This window comes from Gigantopelta aegis, chromosome 10 (assembly GCF_016097555.1).
Source record: "Gigantopelta aegis isolate Gae_Host chromosome 10, Gae_host_genome, whole genome shotgun sequence".
NCBI classification, from domain to species: Eukaryota; Metazoa; Mollusca; class Gastropoda; order Neomphalida; family Peltospiridae; genus Gigantopelta; species Gigantopelta aegis.
In genome coordinates this window covers 33,673,968-33,696,410 of record NC_054708.1, presented here as the reverse complement: position 1 = coordinate 33,696,410, position 22,443 = coordinate 33,673,968, and the positions used below count along the sequence as shown (strand labels likewise).

Here is a 22,443-nt window from a genome sequence, read left to right as displayed (position 1 = left end):
AGATCATAATACAAAATAGTTGTCAAAATTCATAGTTTTCTTTCTTTTTCACTGAATTCATCTACGAAAGTCACACAGACAGTTGCTGTATTGTTCCTATTTGATTTCAAACTGATTTGGATACAAGGAAAAGAAGATTTTCTTAATGATCAGTCCTATCCATGATGAGACGAGTTCAGTGAAAAATGTTCATTGAAGTGTCCTTTACTGGGAGATGTTCCATGTGCTCGTTTTCCCTTAACCCCCTCCCAAACATATTTCCTGGGTCAGCCCTCAATGATGATTGAATGTAATGCCCATGCATGTAGTTAACGGCATATTGAGCAATTTGAATTATACCTCTATTATATCTGCATGGAGTTCCCGGATGTCGCCGTGTATCCCCGGATGTTGTCACGGAGAAGCATGGAGATAGACGACAACATAATATAAGTACACGCCGTCTCGGAGTTCGTGTTATATGCATTAATTCAGAAGTGTTTTGATTACAGTCGTTACCATGCTTACCACGATGGGGGGCAGGAGATTTCCTTTGAGTTGATTTCTGTGATATCGTGTTTATCTTTCAATGGCTCATTAAAGGCGCAGACCCTAGTTTCAGCCGGTTAAAATGGACACTAAGTTTAGTTAACCTAAAAAACTGCAACACACATTTGAATAAGGTTATAACATATAGAGAAGCTAAAGTCTGTTATGTTTAAACAGGGGAATACCGTCACTAATCATTACTTCTTAGACGAACGTGCGTTTTTAGAAACTAGTGTATGTCCCTTTAAATACCAATGGTTATGTGATATCGTACGGGCTGAGATGACATGGCAGGTGCGTGTGCGGAGGTTGGGTTTCGGGGCGGGGGGAAGGGAACGAACCCACCATCATCTATTTCTTGTATAATGGTACTGTATTTTGTCCCAATGGTAATTGTAATTCTCATTTATAGCACCATAGCACCATAACGACATGCAGTCAAGGACGAGCTAGTATGGGGATAAAAAATTTCATAATATGGTCATACGCATGGTAACGGTAGTCGCATTATAGATGGCGTGGTCAAGACTATAGCCACTCTTTGTCTTGGCTGGAAACCAGGAAAAAGAGGAATTGACATTAATAAAATATTTACCCCTCCCTAAATATACAAAGGAATTTTGTGTTTGCATTTCCGGCTATTGCAGTGTCTGTACATTTCATAGTATAAAAAAATGCGTTCCCAGTGGGATGCACTATAAAAATATGTTTCTGTTATCTAAGTAACTATTACAACTGTGTTACTGTCACACACAATTCCTTTAATCTGTGTGTTTGTATGTTTAAATGAAATTATGATAATTAATGTGAGGCGAGATTGCAGCTTTGATAAAAAAAACAAAAAAAAAAAACAAAAAAAAAAACATGCAATATACAGACACTGGTATTCTAAATAAGAAAATTTATTTAGTATGAAATAGTAGTCGTCAACAAGACTACAAGGAGGGAAATTGTTTATTTAACGAGGCACTCAACACATTGTATTTACGGTTATAAGGCGTCGGACACATGGTTAAGGACCACATAGATATTGAGATAGGAAACCCGCTGTCGCCACTTCATGGGCTACTCTTTTCGATTAGCAGCAAGGGATCGTTTATATGCACCATCCCATAGACAGTTGTGGAGCACTGGCTGGAAAGAGACATAGCCCAATGGGTCCACCGACAGGGATCGATCCTGGACCGACCGTGCATCAAACGAACGCTTTACCACTGGGCTATGTCCCGCCCCTTCCATGCAAGAAAACCAACACAATCAGGGTGGGCGACACCTCGCTAGATTCATCACCTATATTTAACACATGGTCAGTTACAACAAAACGCAATTTCATCAACTTAATGTTCACCTGTATAATTTTTTATTTTTAAAGCATAGGTGGGGTCATTTATGATGCCAGGGGCTGGCATGCATAAATCTCAGCTGAAGATTCACAAACAACTGTGGTCATCAGCCATACGGAACCGCCGGAGGGGACGTAACTCTGCCTAATTTTTCTCGCTAATTTCTAATAGAGGCTATATATGATCCATATTATTAATCTATCGTCCTTTCCACAGGGAACGCCAGTTTCTTACTCTGGTATTTACTACAAGTTATTTATTTCTAGGCAGATTGGGGTTTTTAATTGACACAAAAATAGTGTTTTTTGTTATGTCCAAAAACACATAAAATAATATTCATGGAGGCTGGGAAGCACTATAGGTGGTCATTTCATTTTTGTAGTACCCATTTTTAGTCAAAACCCCCCACAATTATATGTTTTCAGTTAACTGCAACAATACTATTGCAATGGATATATAAGATAAAGATATTAACGAGATTTGAAATGGATTTAGTGAAACCATTAGAAAATTTCACCATTTTCGAAGCCATTTTGAATGGTGAGCATAATGGCGGCCATCTTGGATTTTGACAATTATTTGACTGAATTGGCCATTCTTGAATTGATATAAGTCGATGCAAAACGTATCCAAATCGACCAACATTTACATATATAAGTAATTTTTTATGTTGACCCCCCCCCCCCCCCCAGCAAAACAATGGAGGGGGGGGGGTGTTCGAGGGGTCATGTTGGACACAATTTATCAAAATTCGGTTTTGCACAATCGGAATCCTTGGGAAAAAATCCATATGGAATCAAGTTCAAACATAAAGTAAACACTTTCCAAAAAGAGAAACAAAAATCTGAGACGGACTACTGGGTAAATGGAAAAAGGGGCATCATATTTAACAGCGAATAACAAATTTCCAGTAGCTTGTTGGCAAGGTTGTCCACCTAGGTTGTGATCCTAGATATATGTAGATATGATTTTAGGTGGAAAACCGTTTACAGCACGCCGGGTCCGTTTTTCCATTTTGCCCCTTGGCTATTGAGCTTTTCTAGAACTGACCAAAATCGCTACCAAAAGAGGCGATACAGCCTCGCTAGATCCGCTCACCCCACCTATATTTATATACGTGCTGGATCACATTTTTATATACTAATTTTCAATTTTGATAAAGCATAGAGTGGCCCTTTGTACAAATTCTATGATTGCCAGGACCTGGCATGTGCATATAAGTTTACTCAGCTGGAGTCACATCTTTGGGTTCACAAACAACAAGACAGGGTCATCAGCCATACGGAACCGCCGGATGCTGGGAAAAAACTCAACGTAATTTTTCTCAAAATGTGCTAATTTCTAATAGAGGCTATTCTATATGATCCATGTATTAATGCTATCGTCCTTTCCTATATAGCTGGGGCCGCAAAGTTTCTTACTCTGGTATTTTTACAAGTCTTTTTGCATTGCATTGCACTGCGTTATCGGCAGATTGGGGTGTTTAATTGACACAAAAATAAGTGTTTTTTGTTATGTCCAAAAAGCCTGCTTCCCTACAGAAAATAATATTCATGGAGTAGTGTGATGGGGAAGCACTATAGGTGGTCCGTATTTCACACCCTAAGATTAATTTTTGTAGTACCCATGCTTCCAAAACACTTTTTTTTCAAAACCCCCCATATTTTTTATCAAAGAATTCAATTTTCAGCCTCGTTAACTGCTAACTTAATACTATTGCAGTTATGGATATATAGGACTAAAGATATGGAACGAGATTTGAAATGAAATTATTTAGTGATAATCCCAATAGTCAAAATTTCACAGTTTTTCTTTCTTTTTCGAATGTCTGAACGCATAATGGCGGCCATCTTGGATACAAGGAAGAGAAAACATGATTCATTTGATGAGACGAGTTCAGTGAAAAATGTTCATGTAAAGTGTCCCTTTTCTTGAATTGTTTTCCCTTAATTCGATGCCAAACGTATCCAAATCGCCCTCCAACATTTTAATGCCAATATGTAGATAAGGCAGTTTTCATGTTGACCCTGCCCAGGATGTCAATCCCCGGATGTTGTGGTGTGTCCGAGTACACGGGGTCATGAGTTTGGACACAGTTTATCAAAATTCGGTTTTTGCACACATCGGAATCTTGGGAAAAAATCCATATGGAATCAATGGTTTAAAGGCGCAGACCCTAAGTAAAACACTTAACCAACTTTTGAAAAAAAAATCAGAGAACTGAAGTTTTGTGATAAAAATGCCGTCTAAAATAAAAGTTTGTCTCGCATCATTACTTCTTAACAGCGTTTTTAGAAATAACAAATTTCCATGGTAGCTTGTTGGCAAGGTGTTGTCCACCTAGGTTGTGATTCCTAATATTTATTTCATTGAAATAGCCATTTTAGGTGGAAAACCGTTTACAGCACGCCGGGTCCATTTTTCCATTTTGCCCCTTGGGTATTGAGCTTTTCTCGAACTGATGTAAAATCGCTACCAAAAGAGTCATTTCAGCTAATTTCTTTTTTAAAATAGGTCTACAACGTCCTACATAGTAAATTAAAACTAATATATACATTGCAAACTGATCAATTTTGTTTCATTGTGTTTGCTACTATTTGCGATTGTAATTGTAACGAATTGTTGATTGAATCGTAGTTCTTCATTGTAAGTAATTATTTCATTTGATCCAACAATTTGATGACTGGTGTTTTATATACTTAATATACTTATAATATGTATTAAATAATATAAGTCAATAGACCTTAATTTATTCATTATTATTATTATTATTATTATTATTTATTAAATCACTCTCCACCATAATCCTGTACATATCCTGTATATATTTATTATTTTGTTGTAAATTGTATTATGTTGCATTCATAATGACGAGAGTGGCTATTTTTGGAAGTAGTTACGTTAAGCGGTTGGGGCAACACACCCGTGGAGATATGTGTGTTTCTGCTCAGTGCCGGGTTTTTGGCCGGTGGGGTATGCGATCACTGATCGCGTACCGGAAGAGATGGTCCGGGCTGTGGCAAATTATAATCCGTCTTTGGTGATAATACACCTTGGCGGAAATGATATTGCTCCGGATACCGTCCCCAAGGATATAGTTGACCGTCTGTTGGCGCTACGTCAACGACTGTTATCTGGAGGTGTGGAGAGTGTGTGCGTGGTAGAGATTCATTAAGAAATGCCGTGAATCGGGGTTTGAAGAGGGCCATAGGGCGCAACCTGGTGCCTCTGTCCACTCGTTATCCAGAAGATTGCCTAGATGACTGGGTCCACTTCAATGTCAGTGGAATGCGATAGTATTTCTTTCGCATTCGCAACACTATCAGGCCACGTTAGTGTTGATACGGCCCTTTTAAGGGCCACCAAAACATTTGAAAGTGTAATATACCAATTGCCAATCAAGTGCACTGATTATATTTACCATAAAAAATGTTCAAATTGTTTTAAGTACAGCTATATATATGTTATTTAAATAGTTTTAGTTATTGATTTAATTAGTGCCCAGGATACTCCCTGCCGTTGGTCCGTGAGTTTGGTGTGCGTAGTCGTGGTCGAGTGCGTATGGTCGCCGCACCTCACCTACAACATACGGGCAGGGTGAAGTTTTGGGCCGTAGCTATCTTTGTGGGTTTTTTATTTTTTTTTTTTTTTTATTTATGTTAGTCCCTTCCTTCGACACTCCTTTGATTTGTGGTGCATAGTCGGGTCGAGTTCCTAGCGTCGCTCACCCGCCTCAAAGGGGTGCCAGCTAGTTGGGACTTGCAATTTGTGACGTCAGTCATCACATTATTAAGTGGTTTATTCGGTCAAGCTACACCCTGCCGTTGATTCCTTGGTTTGGAGTGCGTGGTCGTTGGTCGAGTGCGTATGGTCGCTGCTCCGCGCCAAGGGACGTACAGGCAGGGTGGGGCAAAAACAGTTAGCTAAACAAGTGCCCCATAAACATGAGTTTAGAGTTTAGGTTTGGTGGACTGTACGAAATGGAAGAGAGCTGTAAATATTTCGTTCTTAATGTTTTTATCTGGGAGGAGTAGGGTTTTGGGGGTAATTATGATGGCAGGGTTGTCTTTAGTAAGAATATATTGGAATAATTTTCTATGGTTATTGTACAGCGTGCAATCAAAAATATAATGTTTCATATCTTCTGGGGTGCCGCAGTTACAGTTAGGTGAGCTTTTAGTAATTTTATATGAACAGTTATTTAGTGCCATTGAGTTGCCTATTCTTAGTTTAATGATGGTTTTATCTATGTAGGAGTTTAGGTGTTTAAGTCTTAGCGAGTTAACTGTGGGTTTAATATTATAGTGCCATATGTTTTGTGTTTGGTCCCAGTTTTCTTGCCATTTATTGGTGTAGTGTTGGGTTTTTTTTGCTGTAGATATAAGTTCGGTGATGTCTAGTGGAATGGTTTTGATCATATTAGTGTTGTTTATTGAAAGTGTTTTTGGCTCCATAGTCCGCTACTTCACTGCCTATCATTCCTACGTGAGCTGGGACCCATTCTAAAGTAACTGCTAGGTTTAGTTCGTTTATTTCATTTAGTTCTTGGTGTATAGCTGATAAGATATCTGGTCTGGTGGATCGACTGATTTGTAGAGACTGAATAGAGCTGAGACTATCTGAGAAAATTACACTCAGTATATTTTTGAGTCTTAATCCAGATTAGTGCTTCTAGAATGGCTGTCAGTTCTGCTGTATATACTGATAGGTTATCTGACAGCCTTGCAAATTTAACTACTTTAGGATGTTTGGAGATTTTTTCTTCGACTATTGAATAGGCAACCCTGCCTTTATCTGGGTTTTTAGAGCCATCCGTGAAGATGTGGGTGTGATCTGGATAATTTTCATTGGCGGATGCTTCGAATAGGATTTTTTTTAAAGGTGGGAAAGGAGTTTTATCTGTAGCTAGTTTAATTAGGTAAGATGTGTGGCAGTAGACTGGTTGATTGAGAGTGTGTACTGCCACTGGTATATCATCGATTCCTACTTCTGATTTTATTTCATAAGCTGCGGTGGCAAAGGAGTCACCAAGGTTTTTATTTGATTTGAAGGCTTGGCCTGCTGCCTCTGCTACTGGTATGAGTTCCTGTACTGGACGCTCATGTCCAAAGGAGTGAATTTTAAGGTAGTATTTAAAGGCATACTGTCACGGATTTAAGGACCTTATTTCTCTAAAAATGGATAATAACTGAAAATTACATTAATTTTTGGAAACCAAATCTAGCTATTGCATCACCTTAACTGGACCATGATGGGCAGAATTTTGAAAATAGCAATTAGTAAAAAAAATTATAGATTAAATATAAAATAAAAAAAAGGTTACAAGCCAAAAATAAAATAGAATTGACTGCTCGGCCGAATATTTATATAATTTGGAGCATTTTAGAAGGACAGTCCAAAATTAAATAAGAGAAAGAAGAGAGGATCGGACTATTTAATAATATTAAAAAACCAGAAGTAATTTCGACATAAAATTTTGAACGCAGATCTAAAAGTTTAAAGTCCGATCGATATGTTCACGCGAGTGGCCTCGTTAAGGCCGTTTGGGTGCACAGCTTAAAGGGACGAGATGGGTTGCATCCCGTCAAGAAACCCCTAGATTGACAGTCGATAGACGTTGAAGGTGTAGTGCTGTGCTGAAATACAGATTTTGAGAAGCCGGATCCGTCTGAACGAGAGAGAGTATCAGACTAGGGTATAGTCCAGTCGTCATGGGTTGGTATAGTGGTGCGGACGGGCCCGACTCCGGAGGATACGAGATGGTATCACTATAAAGCAAAGTAAAGTCTAGAAAAAGAGTAGTAGGGGCCGACCCCGCTTCCTATTTCTTCTTAGAGTGGGGCGGTTAATCTTCCAGTGCTGCTAGGACAGTCTCGGACATGTAGAGACTAAACGCGAACAACCATGGCGTTCTGCAGAATGGCCGTCATACGAGTCACGAAAAAAAAAAGTCGACAGTCAGACGGAGAAATGGTCTGCCTAATGAACAGTACCTACTACCTTAAATTACTATGCTAAGCATTAGGCTTTTTTAACCAGCACCTACACTATAAGGGAAACTCCCTTCAAACTAGATAGCTAGGTTAGTCTAATACCCCCCCCCCCCCCTTGCATTCACTATTGCAATTCAAAGAGAGAGGGGGATGGGTGGCTTTGATCGGCCGTTGTATTCATAGATTAGGGACTCAGGACAGTAGGAACAACCATAACACAACAAATAGGCACACACGTCTACGGCATGCACACACTCAACACTCGGTGCAGGATGCATTACCGGCCTCGATGGCGCAGTGGTTAAGCCATCGGACTGCAGGCTGGTAGGTACAGGGTACGCAGCCCGGTACCGGCTCCAACCCAGAGCGAGCTCTTAAGGGCTCAATGGGTAGGTGTAAGGCCACTACACCCTCTTCTCTCTCACTACCACTAACAAACTAACAACTAACCCACTGTCCTGGACAGGCAGCCCAGATAGCAAAGGTGTGTGCCCAAGACAGCGTGCTTGAACCTTAATTGGATATAAGCACGAAAATAAGTTGAAATCAATCAATCAGGATGCAATTGACTAATAATAACAATGCATCCGCCCCCCAAAAATAATGGCCCAGCACGTACTCTAATAAGGAGTCGGACAAAAGAAAACCGCCTTCGAGTACACAATTGCATTGCACCAGGAGGAAGCTGGACAAAAGAATACCGGCCTCCTCCACCCAACCCCAAATATCCTTACTGCTGGTATGACTTCTTGGGCACTGGAAATCGGAAGAGGAAAACCAAAACAACAACGACATGTACACAATTGCTCGAGTCTCCCCTGGGTTGTCATGCCACGATCAAAAGAGATCAGGCCCTTTCTAAGGGCCCTACGGGCAACCTAGGGAGACACCCCAGCATCAACGAGGTCTTAATAACGAGCTACTCTCGACCTACTAAATTCAAACCTATATGTAGCTCCCCACCTTTTTCATTTTGAACGACCATCAAAATTGCGCCAAATTTCCTTCACTAAAATGCGCACCGTTTCCCTTTGGCTTAATCCTACGGGACATTCCAAATTACATAGCACCATATTACCCTCCGCCTGCTACCAACCTCGATTGGGCTGCTGGTGCTCCCTTGCAGCTGCCAGTGCAGGCGGTCCCTCCTTCACCCCCCCCCCCCCCATCTTTTCCTGTCCTGGCGTGTGCTACAACAGCTTGCTCTGAACGTGCACGTTAGCTCCTTTGCCAATTGCCAATTATATTATCACCCCGCCTGCTACCGGCTCCGACCTGGCGGTTGGCGCTTCCTTGCGCCAGTTAGCGTAGGCGGTCCCTTCTCCTACCCCCCCCCCCCCCCCCCCCACCCCACCCCCCCCCCCCCCCCCCCCCCCCCCCCACCCCCCACCTTTCCTGTCCGCCGGCACCCGTGCCCATGACAGACGTGTGCTACAAGAGCTTGCTCTGATGTACACGTTAACACCTGGACCAATGGACCAATTGTATTATGCTGATAAGTTGTAAAAACTTAAAGCAATAAAGAACTTGAACTATACATGTATATGTATTTCAACATATATAAAAGTATACAAACATTATATGTCGTGAAAAATGCATTTAAAGGCATACTGTCACGGATTTAAGGACCTTATTTCTCTAAAAAAAAAAAAGGATAATAAATAAAAATTACATTAATTGTTGGAAACCAAATCTAGCTATCGCATCACCTTAAATGAACCATAATGGAGTGAAATTCATGTCAACCCTCTCGGCAATTTTAGTTTGTGAATTATGGACCATTGCCATAATTCAATTATTTTTACAAAATATCATTAATAAATGGAGTATGGTGGTTATAAAGATGGTTGAATAAAGTACATTTAGGTAATACTTTGTTAGACCATTAAATAGGTCAGTGGTCTGTGACAATATACCTTTAAAAAGTATTGTATTTACCAGCATTTATTATGCTGAATTTTACTTGTAAAATGCAATAAATTGCTTTTCAGAATGTCAAGTTTTCAAAATTTCCGGAAAAACTTGGCTAATTCACGTACTCAGTCTGTCAGCTCCTTCACGGACTCAATCTCAGTCAGCTCCTTCACGGACTCAATCTCAGCTCCTTCACGGACTCAATCTCAGTCAGCTCCTTCACGCACTCAATATCAGTCAGCTCCTTCACGCACTCATTCTCAGTCAATCTCAGTCAGCTCCTTCACGCACTCAATCTCAGTCAGCTCCTTCACGCACTCAGTCTCAGTCAGCTCCATCACGCACTCAATCTCAGTCAGCTCCTTCACGCACTCAATCTCAGTCAGCTCCTTCAATGTTCATTCGCTCCCGTCATGCCTGAATATGACTAAGTGAGTAAACACGAATCTGTGGGAGTACATTTTAAATCAGTGAATGTGCTTGTGGCATGGGTGGGGATGAATGAATGACTGAATGAATGTTTAACGACACCCCAGCACGAAAAATACATCGGCTATTGGGTGTCAAACTATGGTAATGCAAATAAATAAAGTGATGATCAACATCAATATAAAAATTCAAGACTTAAACAAAAACAGTGTAAAGAACTGTGCAAAAACACAAATATCACAGAATTTTACGGATACTGAATTTTACTCAAAACTTCAATTTTGTGCTGTATTGGCCATTCTCAAAGAGAATGTTACACCCCTGCACCACGGTGAGGTTACAGCACACGCAGGGGAGGTGGGGATGATAAATATACATGCCTATACAGAAAAGAGAGGGTTTTTCAAAAACTAGCATGCATGTGGGCCGAGCAAAAAAAACACCTTGTATAATAGGGATCGATTTTTTTTTTCCACAAAAATTGCCGAAGCCGTTACCATAAAAACGTCAACATTCCTTTGACGTGACGTCAACAATGATTTGATATAATTTGCGTATTGATGTCAAAGCGATACAACGCACATTCATCTGAATGTAGTTTTATTTATAAGCATATTTATTTTAAATGTTTATAAATATAAAATATCTATGCATGGATCTAATACTATCTAATGATGACATTCAACTACTGTTCTGTTCCAATATTTCTTGCAAATGTTGCGTGGATAGAAGTAAGTAGTTGATTATTTGTAAAATGTTTATTTAACGACGCACTCAACATATTTTATTTACGGTTATATGGCGTCAGACATATGGTTAAGGACCACACAGATATTGAGAGGAAACCCGCTGTTGCCACTTCATGGGCTACTCTTTTCGATTGGCAGCAAGAATAACACATACCACGGCCTTTGATATACCAGTCGTGGTGCACTTGTTGGAGCGAGAAATTGCCCAATGGGTCCACTGACGGGGATTGATCCCAAAAAGCGGATGGATGTGTGCCGAGTGCTGACGGGAATACGATCTTATCCACTAAACCGTAATATACGGTAACCGTAATATATACTCTTCACAAACAGTAGGGGAACTCTAATAAGAATTTACAATTGCCAAACTTAATATATTAATCTGTGGGGAATGGTTATATGATAATAGTGAAATAATTGGGCATACATTACAACCGGTAGTTCAGTATTACAGTAGGTTTTATGACCACCAAAGATCTTGAAGGACGATTGGGGTCAGAAGTGAAATTTTAAAGTTGACGGGGTTTTTTTTATCAGTAAATCGCAAATTCAAACAATAAAAATGACTAAAACAAAACAGTAACAACTGTATGATCAACAGAATGAAAAAGATTGACAAAAATAATGTTCCAGTGATTAATGGACCTTCCTGGAAATTGTCAAAATCGAGAATGACACCCCACGCGCGTGTACGGGGCAACTGCGTGATGCATGCGGAATATGGAATGTGTTTCGGTGTGTTGATAAACAGACCTGAATGTTCTTTGTTAGGATGTCTGTGGCCAAAACGTATGTTCGGTTTAATAGTTGATATTAACATTAATATTTCAGGTTCCCCTACTTTTTTTGAATAGTAACAGGGACAATGTTGGTAAGGTGCAATACACCACCAAAGTGGATGGTCGGAGGACGCCCCCACGTCATTCCCTGGTATTAGTTTCTCCCCTCCTGATATTTAACAAGGGCGGATCCAGGAATGGGAACAGGAGCCTGTCCCCCTCTTTGAATTTGTTTACAATTATCACTGAAGTGTCCTTTTCTGGGAGTTGGTCTCTTTTGTTCTTCTAAAGTCCTCCCCCAAAATATTCCTTGGGCCCGCCTTGGTTTAATAGTTATATAATTTCACCCTCATGCATGTAGATAACGGCATCGTGAACAATTTGAATTATACCTCTATTATATCTGCATGAAGTTCCCGCATGTCGCCGCGTGTCCACGGATGTTGTCACGTAGAAGCACGGAGATTGACGACAACAGAATATAAGCCCACGCCTGTCTCGGAGTTCGTGTTACATGCATTAATTCAGAAGTGTTTTGATTATTGTGATTACAATCATTATCACACTTACCACGATGGGGGGCAGGAGATTTAATTTAAAATGATTTAAGGGGCGGGACGTTGTCCTTTCGATCCTTGTCGATGAGTCCATCAGGCTATTTTTCGTTTCGGCCAGTGCTCCACAACTGTATGTACTATCCCGTCTGTGTGATAGTGCTTATAAAAGATCCCTTGCTGCTAATTAATCGAAAATAGTAATAGCGGGCTTCCTCTCTAAGTATCTATGTAGTCATTAATCATATGTCCTACGTCTTTAAATACTAGTAGTTATATGATACGGGCCTGAGATGGGGTGGAGCGCGGTGGAGGTGGGTGTTGTGAGATAGGGAAAACATCGGAAAGTAAACAAATAAAAACAACCTCTCCCAAAGGCTAAAAGTATGTATTTTAAAATTAAAATAGGACATAGGCTGGTCATAGATGTACATGTGCGTGATCATTCGCGCGCGTGTTTGGTTGTATATTTATTAACTTAAAGCGGCTGCAAATTGTCATCCAAAACATTGCTCTTTTGTTCTTTAGATATTTAAAAAATCGCGTTCGAGTCCACCCAAGGATAAAGAAAAAAGCTTATGCCCCCGCCCCTTAAATAATGTTTTTATGTAGGCACGGCGGAAGCAGTTGGAATGTGAGTGGTTAGCGGGATGTGGGGCAATTTCCTGCTATCTATTGGAAAAAATCCATTTAATTATGACAAAATTCGTAAATGCAACACTTTTTATATGCCACATCTGGGCTTCTATGTGGTTACTACTTGTAGGTAATCTATACGAGTTTTATATTTAAAATAGCAAACTTTTATCAGTCGGCTGAGTGCTCGCTTGAGGTGCTTGCGTCGCAGGATCGAACCACCTCGGTGGATCCATTCAACTGATGGTATTTTTCTCGTTCCAACCAGTGCACCACGACTGGTGAAAGGCCGTGGTATGTGCTTTCCTGTCTGTATGAAAATGTAGAGGGTTTCCTCTGATGACTGCGTGTCAGAATTGCCAAATGTTTGGCATCCAATAGCCGATGATTAATTAATCAGTGTGCTCTAGTGGTGATGTAAAACAAAACAACTTTAACGAACTTTTTTGTTAAGATATTTTTCGACTAACAGAACCTTTTCAATTACTAAAATGACTGGTACATATTAAATACATTTTCTTGTTTAGAATATCAGTGTTGGTATATTTATTTTTATCCCGCAATCACTGTATACACTGTATCAATGTGCTCCAGTGGTGTTGTTAAACAAACTTTGACGTTATTGAGATGGCCTTTTCCAGTTGGCTCTTGTACTCTTTTGTCATTGGTCCTCCCTAAAAATGTTTCTGGATCCGCCCCTGGTGCGACACATTATAAGGTTACGGATTGGTATAAAATAAGAACGTAGTTTAGTTGGTGTTGTAAACAGAATCGTGCTACCAGTGACCGTACATCATGGATCCACGGTGGATGGCTTTGCTTTTAGGAGTGTGTCTTGTCGAAGTCCACGGTAGTTGCTTTTTAGATCGCCTCAAAGACGCAGGTACGTACACCGTAAAGGAATTGAGGTTACAGTTAAAAAAGAAAAAAGAAGTAAACTTGGAGTGTAAGGGTTAGATATAATGTGTGAGGAATCATAGTTAAAAAGAAATTGTTTAAAAGAAAGGAGTCTCACAAAACATTATTTCTGTAACATGTTTCTGTTTTTTGAGAAGTGGAAGCAACGAATATTTACTTAATTTAATTTAGTTTAGAGTAGTTTAGTTTAGTTTAGTTTAGTTTAGTTTAGTTTAGTTTTTTTCTTTTATTTATTTAATTTCGGTTTTTTTCGTTTCGTTTTGTTTTGTTTTTTATTTTTTTGGGGTGGGGCAGTAAAATCGTAAGTTATGCACATTTAAAACAACAAAACGACTTATAACATTATTTTGTATAAAGAGTACTAATTAGTCTTCAAGATGTTTTTCTATTTTGTATCATTAGTAAATGGTGTTATAATATGGTCAAATAGGACTGTGGCTTTACTAAAACGTACCGGCCTCGGTGGCGTCGTGGCAGGCCATCGGTCTACAGGCTGGTAGGTACTGGGTTCGGATCCCAGTCGAGACATGGGATTTTTAATCCAGATACGGACTCCAAACCCTGAGTGAGTGCTCCGCAAGGCTCAATGGGTAGGTGTAAACCACTTGCACCGACCAGTGATCCATAACTGGTTCAACAAAGGCTATGGTTTGTGCTATCCTGCCTGTGGGAAGCGCAAATAAAAGATCCCTTGCTGCTAATCGGAAGAGTAGCCCATGTAGTGGCGACAGCGGGTTTCCTCTCAAAATCTGTGTGGTCCTTAACCATATGTCTGACGCCATATAACCGTAAATAAAATGTGTTGAGTGCGTCGTTAAATAAAACATTTCATTCTTTCTCTCAATATATGTATGGTCCTTACCCATATGTCTGACACCATATAACTATAAATAAAATGTGTTGAGTGCGTCGTTAAATAAAACATTTCATTCTTTCTCTCAATATATGTATGGTCCTTACCCATATGTCTGACGCCATATAACCGTAAATAAAATGTGTTGAGTGCGTCGTTAAATAAAACATTTCATTCTTTCTCTCAATATATGTATGGTCCTTAACCATATGTCTGACGCCATATAACTGTAAATAAAACGTGTTGAGTGCGTCGTTAAATAAAACATTTCTTTCTTTCTCTCAATATATGTATGGTCCTTAACCATATGTCTGACGCCATATAACCGTAAATAAAATGTGTTGAGTGCGTTGTTAAATAAAACATTTCTTTCTTTTTACTAAAACGTCTTACAAATGCGATTACGTTTACAGTCTCCGATAGTCTGACAAACCAAAAAAATTAACACTGACACGTGCGCCACATTTCGGTGGAATGTAATCATCGGAAGCCGAGGAGAAACGATATATTTGGCAACAGAAATGTTTTTGAATCATTTAAATTCCACCCAGAATTAATTTTGAAGTTTTAAAAACATTTTGATTTCCATACAAAGTTTTAAAATATACTTACCTTGATTTTTGTATTGTACAAAATTTGATATTTGTATTGTATTCTATTGTACGTTTCCCACATATCTTTACACTGTGTTTTACATAATTATACAATTTGTATTTTTAATGGAAATAATTATTTTTATATACTTATCTTTGTTTGACACCCAATAGCTGATCTCTATTTGTGTGCCAGGGTGTACATTCATTCATTCATTCATTCATTCATTCATTTATTCATTCATTCATTCATTCATTCATTCATTCATCCATTCATTCATTTATTCATTCAATTCCAAAAAAATTATTCTCTTTCCATAAACTATTCACCAAGGAAAAATATCCCCCATGTACAGAAAATAATATTCTTATTAAAATCGTAAAAAGTACAATCTTCTATTTTTTTTTAAATCCTAAAACAAGGTAAGAGATAATTATACATCCAATGTTGGATTATGTACTTCTTTTTTCAGGTGGTCCCAACCCACACTGTGTTGGTCGTGGTGGTGAGGTGTTTACAATAGGAGAGGAGAAAGTCACCGATGATTGCTTCAAGTGTTCATGCAGCTACTGGGGTCTCAATTGCTGCGGGTAACATAATGAGGCTAAACTTTTTCCTCTTTCTCTTACTGTACTGGTTTTATTTATTTATTTATTTCTCTCATGTTCCTCCCCTCTCTTCTCTCCATCCGTCTCTCTCTCTCCATCCGTCTCTCTCGTGTAAAAAAGGTCGTGGTGTACACTATCCTGTCTGTGGGATGGTACATATAAAAGATCACTTGCTGCTAATCGTAAAGAGTAGCCCAATGTCTGTGTGGTCTGACACCATATAATCGTAAATAAAATGTGTTGAATGCGTCGTTAAATAAAACATTTCCTTCCTTGCAGATAATTACCAAGATATGCAAAACTCTCTGAATGTATTTGATTCGTATTGCACGAAATGGAAACTAACAGTAAATTGTCAAAAGACAACAGTATTAATCTTTAGTGGCAACAAGAAAGATTAGAAAAATTTTTTTTACCTTGGAAAATCAAAGCTTGATAATGAAGAGTTATAAATATCTTGGTATTATGTTTCACAAATCGAATAGATTTACTAAGGCAAGAAACATGTTATATAAACAAGCACAAAAGGCTATGTGGGTTTTTTTTATTCTACGACCCAATAGCCGATGTGTATTTTTATGCTGGGGTGTCGTTAAACATTCATTCATTCATTCTACGACAAGGCAGATGTCATAATATTTCTATCCAGTGCCAACTAAAATTATTTGACTGCATAGTTTTACCAGTCCTATTATATGGCAGCGAAATTAGGTGTTTTGAAAATTTGTCATCAACTGAAAAATGATGTAACCAGTTATTACCTGTGACAAAATCTACATCATTGTATATATGGATTTACAATAATTTGACACCCAATAGCCGATGAATTTTTCGTACTGGGGTGTCATTAAACATTCATTCATTCATACTATATGGAGAACGTGGACGTTACCCGGTATATATTACAGTAAAATTAAGAATTATCATATACTGGTATCGACTAATCACTGGAAAACACTCCAAGTTGTCATTATTGGTGTACACATTATTACTGAATTATGTTAAATTAACGTTTTTAATCACAAATGGATTATGTATGTTAAATGTTTTAGGTGATATTACTAATGCTTCCATGATGAAAACTTATGTTAATACAAAACTTACTGACCAATACTTACAATTAATAACTGATCCAAAGCTTCAAATTATAAATTATTTAAAAATACTGTTGAATTTGAGACATACCTCACAACTATAGACAGAAAACACTGGTGTCCATTATTACGTTTTAGATTGTCAAACCATAATCTTCCAATTGAAACGGGCAGATGAAAAAAAATGTACCACTACAAAATAGAATATGTCCACTGTGCAATAATTAGGATATCGGAGATGAGTTTCATTATATATTTACATGCATGTTATTGAAGAATGAAAGAAATCGTTACTTACCATCTTTCTGTCAGTCTAAACCAAATATACATGCATATAAATTTTATAAATTATTCAACTCTAAGAAAGCTGGTATCCTTAGAAAACTTTCTATATTTTGTAGTCTAATTATGAATACTTTCAAATCCTCTGGCTGATATTCTGTGTAATTTTGTGTATCTTTGTATTTATGTACGTTAATGAACACCCACCATATTGTTACAATTATATTTACTGCTGTATGTATATCCTCATATGCCGAAGACTACGGCCTGGGTGTAAATAAAGTTCTTGTCAGAATGCATCAACTTACTTCTGGGTAGGCTAAGCGTGATATTTGTAGGTTCATCTACTACAACAATGAACCACATGAAGTAATAATTAAATAATTAAAAGGAAAAAGAAAACAAACTCGTGAGAGAATGAATTCCAAACAGTTAAATGAATATATTCCAGTTACATTTCATTATTTCTGAAGAAGGCAAGATATCGAAAGTTGATTTACAGCAAACTATAATGCATATATGCATTTTATTTAGTAGATGATAAAAAGTGAAAGAAAAACAACAGTTATTTTTAAAGACTTTAAAAGTAGAAACCTGTATTCAGCGGCCACCTGTCTTAAGCGGCTGATTTTGTTTACTCCTTTGTGTGGTCGCTTAACACACACACACACACACACACACACACACACACACACACACACACATATATATATATAATATTTATCAACTATTAATCATGAGGGAGAGCAATAACAGGTTTTATGGACCCAAGAAATTTATATTGATCGAGGCCAATGCCGTCCGAATTTTTTTGTTTACCTTTTTGGGGGATGTGTGTGTGTGTGTGTGTGTGTGTGTGTGTGTGTGTGTTTAGGGGTTGGGTAGAGTGAAGGGAATAGTGATAATCGTAATATATATACAAATATATGAGCACCGTAATAACCTGTGATGTCACATTTTTAGTAAGGTGATATTTTTTTTAATCTTAACGTTTACTATTAAAAGTAATCGTGGAATATTTATGCACGAGAAAGCATAATTTACGAACAACTTTTAATGTCCTATCATAATTATAGGTTTTTAATTTAATGCGTCACCGTGACCTTGGCATACAGGACCATTATAATAATGAAGATCTCTTTGGACATCATAGGTTATTCCCGTTGACCCTTCCTATATAATATATTGGCGTAATTTAAAATTAAAATCAGAGACTATTTTACACAAGGTAGAAATAGCATGTACCTCTGAAACTAGGGGAAGCTGCTTTGATGGTTTACCTTTTAAAACAATATTTCCATGAACTTTTCTTTCAGAGTTGGCCCGTACAATCGAGGATCTATGCGACTGAGGCCTGGCTGTCACGTTGTCCCGGGGAAAAACTGCGACTTTTCAATAGATTGTGAAGACGAGTAAATCGCGTTCAGCGTAACTTAAAAAATCGAAATGAAGACGCTTTCATTTATGAATACAAACATTGTGTATGACTGTTCGCAATAGATTACTACACAAGTAAAGTCAATAAGCAATGCTCTACCTTTAATAGTACTGATTTGTATTCATTTATTAATTTAATTTAATTTAATTTAATTTAATTTAATTTATTTATTTATTTATTTATTTATTTATTTATTTATTTATTTATTTATGTATTTATTTATTTAATTTTATTTAATTTTATTTACAAGTTTGACATTTTACATGATTGTTTAATGATATTCAAAATGAAACTATTGATTGTTAAAAAACCCAAAGCAATTTCATGATTGTTTAATGATATTCAAAATGAAACTATTGATTGTTAAAAAACCCAAAACAATTTCATGTCACATTAAATAAATTCTATATTATAAATTACAGTTTTAAAGTTCTGGTTTTTGAAAGAAAGAGGTGAAGAGTGTTGTCGCTAATTTGATTGTGTCTTGTATTTAATTATGAAAATAAACTTTACTTCCATTTATTCCACCGTTTGTTTTCAGTAAATTACATAACAGTAAATGCGTTATTTCAAAAGGACGTGCTTATGAAAACAACACCCCAACAACCGAAGGGGCATTGTATTAACGGTATATTAATTTTATTAAATGTTTTATTATTATTATTATTATTATTATTATTATTATTATTTATCCGGCCTCGGTGGTGTAGTGGTTATACCACCGGATTCGTATTCCACCTGAGGCAATGGGGGATTTTTGATTCCAGTGTCCCCGTCGGTGGGCCCATTGGGCTATTTCTCGTTCCATCCAGTGTTCCACAACTGGTGTAACAAAGGCCGTGGTATGTACTATCCTGTCTGTGGGATGATGCATATAAAAGATCCCTTGCTGCTACTCGAAAAGAGTAGTCCATGACAGCGGGTTTCCTCTCTCTACATCTGTGTGGTCCTTAACCATATGTCTGACGCCATATAACCGAAAATAAAATGTTCTGAGTGCGTCGTTAAATAAACCATTTCCTTCCTTCCTTCATTCATTCCAGTGTTGGCTCCACATCTATGCTCATTTGGGAGATGTACTTCTTTTTCTTCTTTTTGTTTTAATGACACCACTAGAGCACATTGATTTATTAATCATCGGCTATTGGTCATTTTTGACAAAGTCATAGAGGGGAAACGCGCTACATTTTTTCATTAGTAACAAAAGATCTTTTATATGCATCATCCCACAGACAGGATGGGGAAATGTAAGTTTCACTCACTTCAAGGGTGCGATTACGGGTGCGATTACGGGTGTCTCCAGTGTGTATGACCCTACATGGAAATTAATTACCCGGCATGCACTGCAGGTTTCGTGTACCCCGGGCTCGGGTGATACCGAGATAGCTCAACTGACAGCAAGTCCTGTCAAGTAGTTCCATACCGAAATGGAAATACTGCGGCTTCACCATCCATCTCATCATCATCCATCTTTGCAATGTCAAAAAACGAAGAAGAAAAACAATATCGTTGTCTTTGATAATGGGCAGGATTTAGCTCAGTCGGTTGAGTGCTCGCCTAAGGTGTTTGCGTCGCAGGATCGAATCTCCTCAGTGGATCCATTCAACTGATTGGGTTTTTTTCTCGTTCTAACCAGTGCATCACAACTGCAGTGGTATGTGCTTTCCTGTCTGTGGGAAAGTGCATATAAAAGATCCCTTGCTGCATTAAGAAAAATGTAGCGGGTTTCCTCTGATGACTACGACTCCCAAATGTTTGACATCCAATAGCTGATGATTTATTAATCAATGTGCGCCAGTTGTGTCGTTAAACAAAACAAACTTTAACTTCTGTGATAAAAAAAATAAAAAAAATGTTACATTATGTTGCATTAAAGGGACTATTCTGAGTTCATGGCCATTTACAGGGTTTTCGTCATAAATATATATTTTGTTTTACATGATTAAAAATACATTTCACTTTCATTTTGTTACTTAGAATATGAATATGTATACAATGCATGTTTGGACATCATAATGTCTTGTAGTACCACAATATCGATTTTTGTCTAATGTACGACATTATTATTATAATTCCAACGGCCAATCTAATTAAAATTAGCTCCGCTATTACATGTGGATCTAACAGCAGCCAGTTGTAGCTCATGCCAGTGACTTAAAAATAATTTGAAAACATTCCGAATTATCCTGAGGGTATACGACATGTTTCGTGTGAATTACGAATGCCTTAAAACATGTTATATTTTATAAAATAAATAATTTGTAATGTAAACCTGAAGACTGATTTAGTTTTTAGGTTTTTTTAATAAATAAATAATTTATAATGTAAAATTGAAGACTGATAACCCATCCCGTACGTATTGGTATGGTTCGCTGTACTTCGGCCACTAAAATAGACTCGCCCGATATTTTTAGAATTTGTATGCTCCCAAATAACGTTATAAAAGGCGAAGTGTGATTGGTCAATATTTAAATTATTATTTACAGATGAAATGTTACCTGGACATTGGAGACTACGCAGTGTTGTTAGCAATTTGATTAAAATTAGTTCTACTGGTCTAAATAAGGCATTCGTAATTCACACGAAATATATCGTATACCCTCAGGATAATTCGGAATATTTTCAAATTATTTTCAAATCACTGACATGATTCTGCAAGTAAGGTTTTGATTGGTGGACATGAGCTCCAACTGACTGCTGTTAGATCCACATGTAATAGTGGAGCTAATTTTAATTAGATTGTCCAACGGCCAACCGAAATTTGAAATAGCCTTAATTCAGCAAAGACAAATGTCTTTCCAAATTTAAAACATGTTACACTAAGATAGTGGGTTGTTTTTTTGTTGTTGTTGTTGTTTTTTTTTTTTTTTTTTTTTTGGGGGGGGGGGATTTTTTTGTTTTTAAAATGGAAAAAACAGGATGTGTGTTTATTTTGTTGTGGGGAACAAACTAACTGCTTGCTAGTCCCTTTAACGGTAACTGAGGGGCGTGATGTAGGTCAGTGTTAGAGTGTCCGCCTGAGGTCCGGTAGGCCCTCGGTGGATCTATTATGTTTCTCCCATTCTAACCAGTGCCACGTGGTTTCTACACTGCTATGCTGTCTGTCGTCCTGTCCTGTTTTAAAGAAATAACTCAGTAACTCAGTGTAACTCAGTAGTACACAGCTAACCTGAGGTGCGATGGGTAACAAGGTCTATCATGTTTAGTGGACTCTGGTTTTATCTCGTTATAAAAAAACCAGTGTGCCACGACTGGTACATCAAAGGCCGTGGTATGTATCATCTGTGGGAAAGTGTCTATAAAAGACCCCTATATTACAACAATATTTTTATAACATTGAAGCATTCTTTCATTAAATATGGAACTTCTAGCTTCATCGTCGTCATCATCATCGTCATCATCATCATCAACAACAACAACATCATCATCATCTTGTTGTTCTTCTACTGATAGTTATCTTTCTAATAATATAATAAGCCCTAACTATGTTTTAGAATTTCTCGCTCCAGCCAGTGCACCACGACTGGTACACCAAAGACCGTGGTATGTGCTATCCTGTCTATGGGATGGTACACAAAAGATCTCTTGTTGCTAATCGAAAAGAAGTGGCGACAGCGGGTTTTCTCCCTCAATATACGTGTGGCCCTTAACCATATGTCAGACGCCAAATAACCGTGAATGAAATGTGTTGAGTACGTCGTTAAATAAAACATTTCTTTTCCTTCTATGTG

General features: G+C 37.9%; 1 protein-coding gene across 2 annotated transcripts; it reads left to right on the top strand.

The window, feature by feature from the left end:
• The first annotated feature begins 10,789 nt into the window (after window positions 1-10,789).
• On the top strand, window positions 10,790-19,234 carry LOC121384249. 2 transcript variants are annotated; one of them, XM_041514537.1, is made up of 3 exons: window positions 10,790-10,938; window positions 15,763-15,880; window positions 18,591-19,234. In XM_041514537.1, exons 1-3 carry the CDS (start codon window positions 10,833-10,835, stop codon window positions 18,688-18,690), a joined length of 324 nt encoding a protein of 107 aa, XP_041370471.1. In that variant the 5' UTR covers window positions 10,790-10,832; the 3' UTR covers window positions 18,691-19,234. The 2 variants fall into 2 exon arrangements, with proteins under 2 accessions (XP_041370471.1, XP_041370472.1); XM_041514538.1 differs by lacking the exon at window positions 10,790-10,938 and adding an exon at window positions 13,654-13,808.
• Window positions 19,235-22,443: the final 3,209 nt, after the last annotated feature.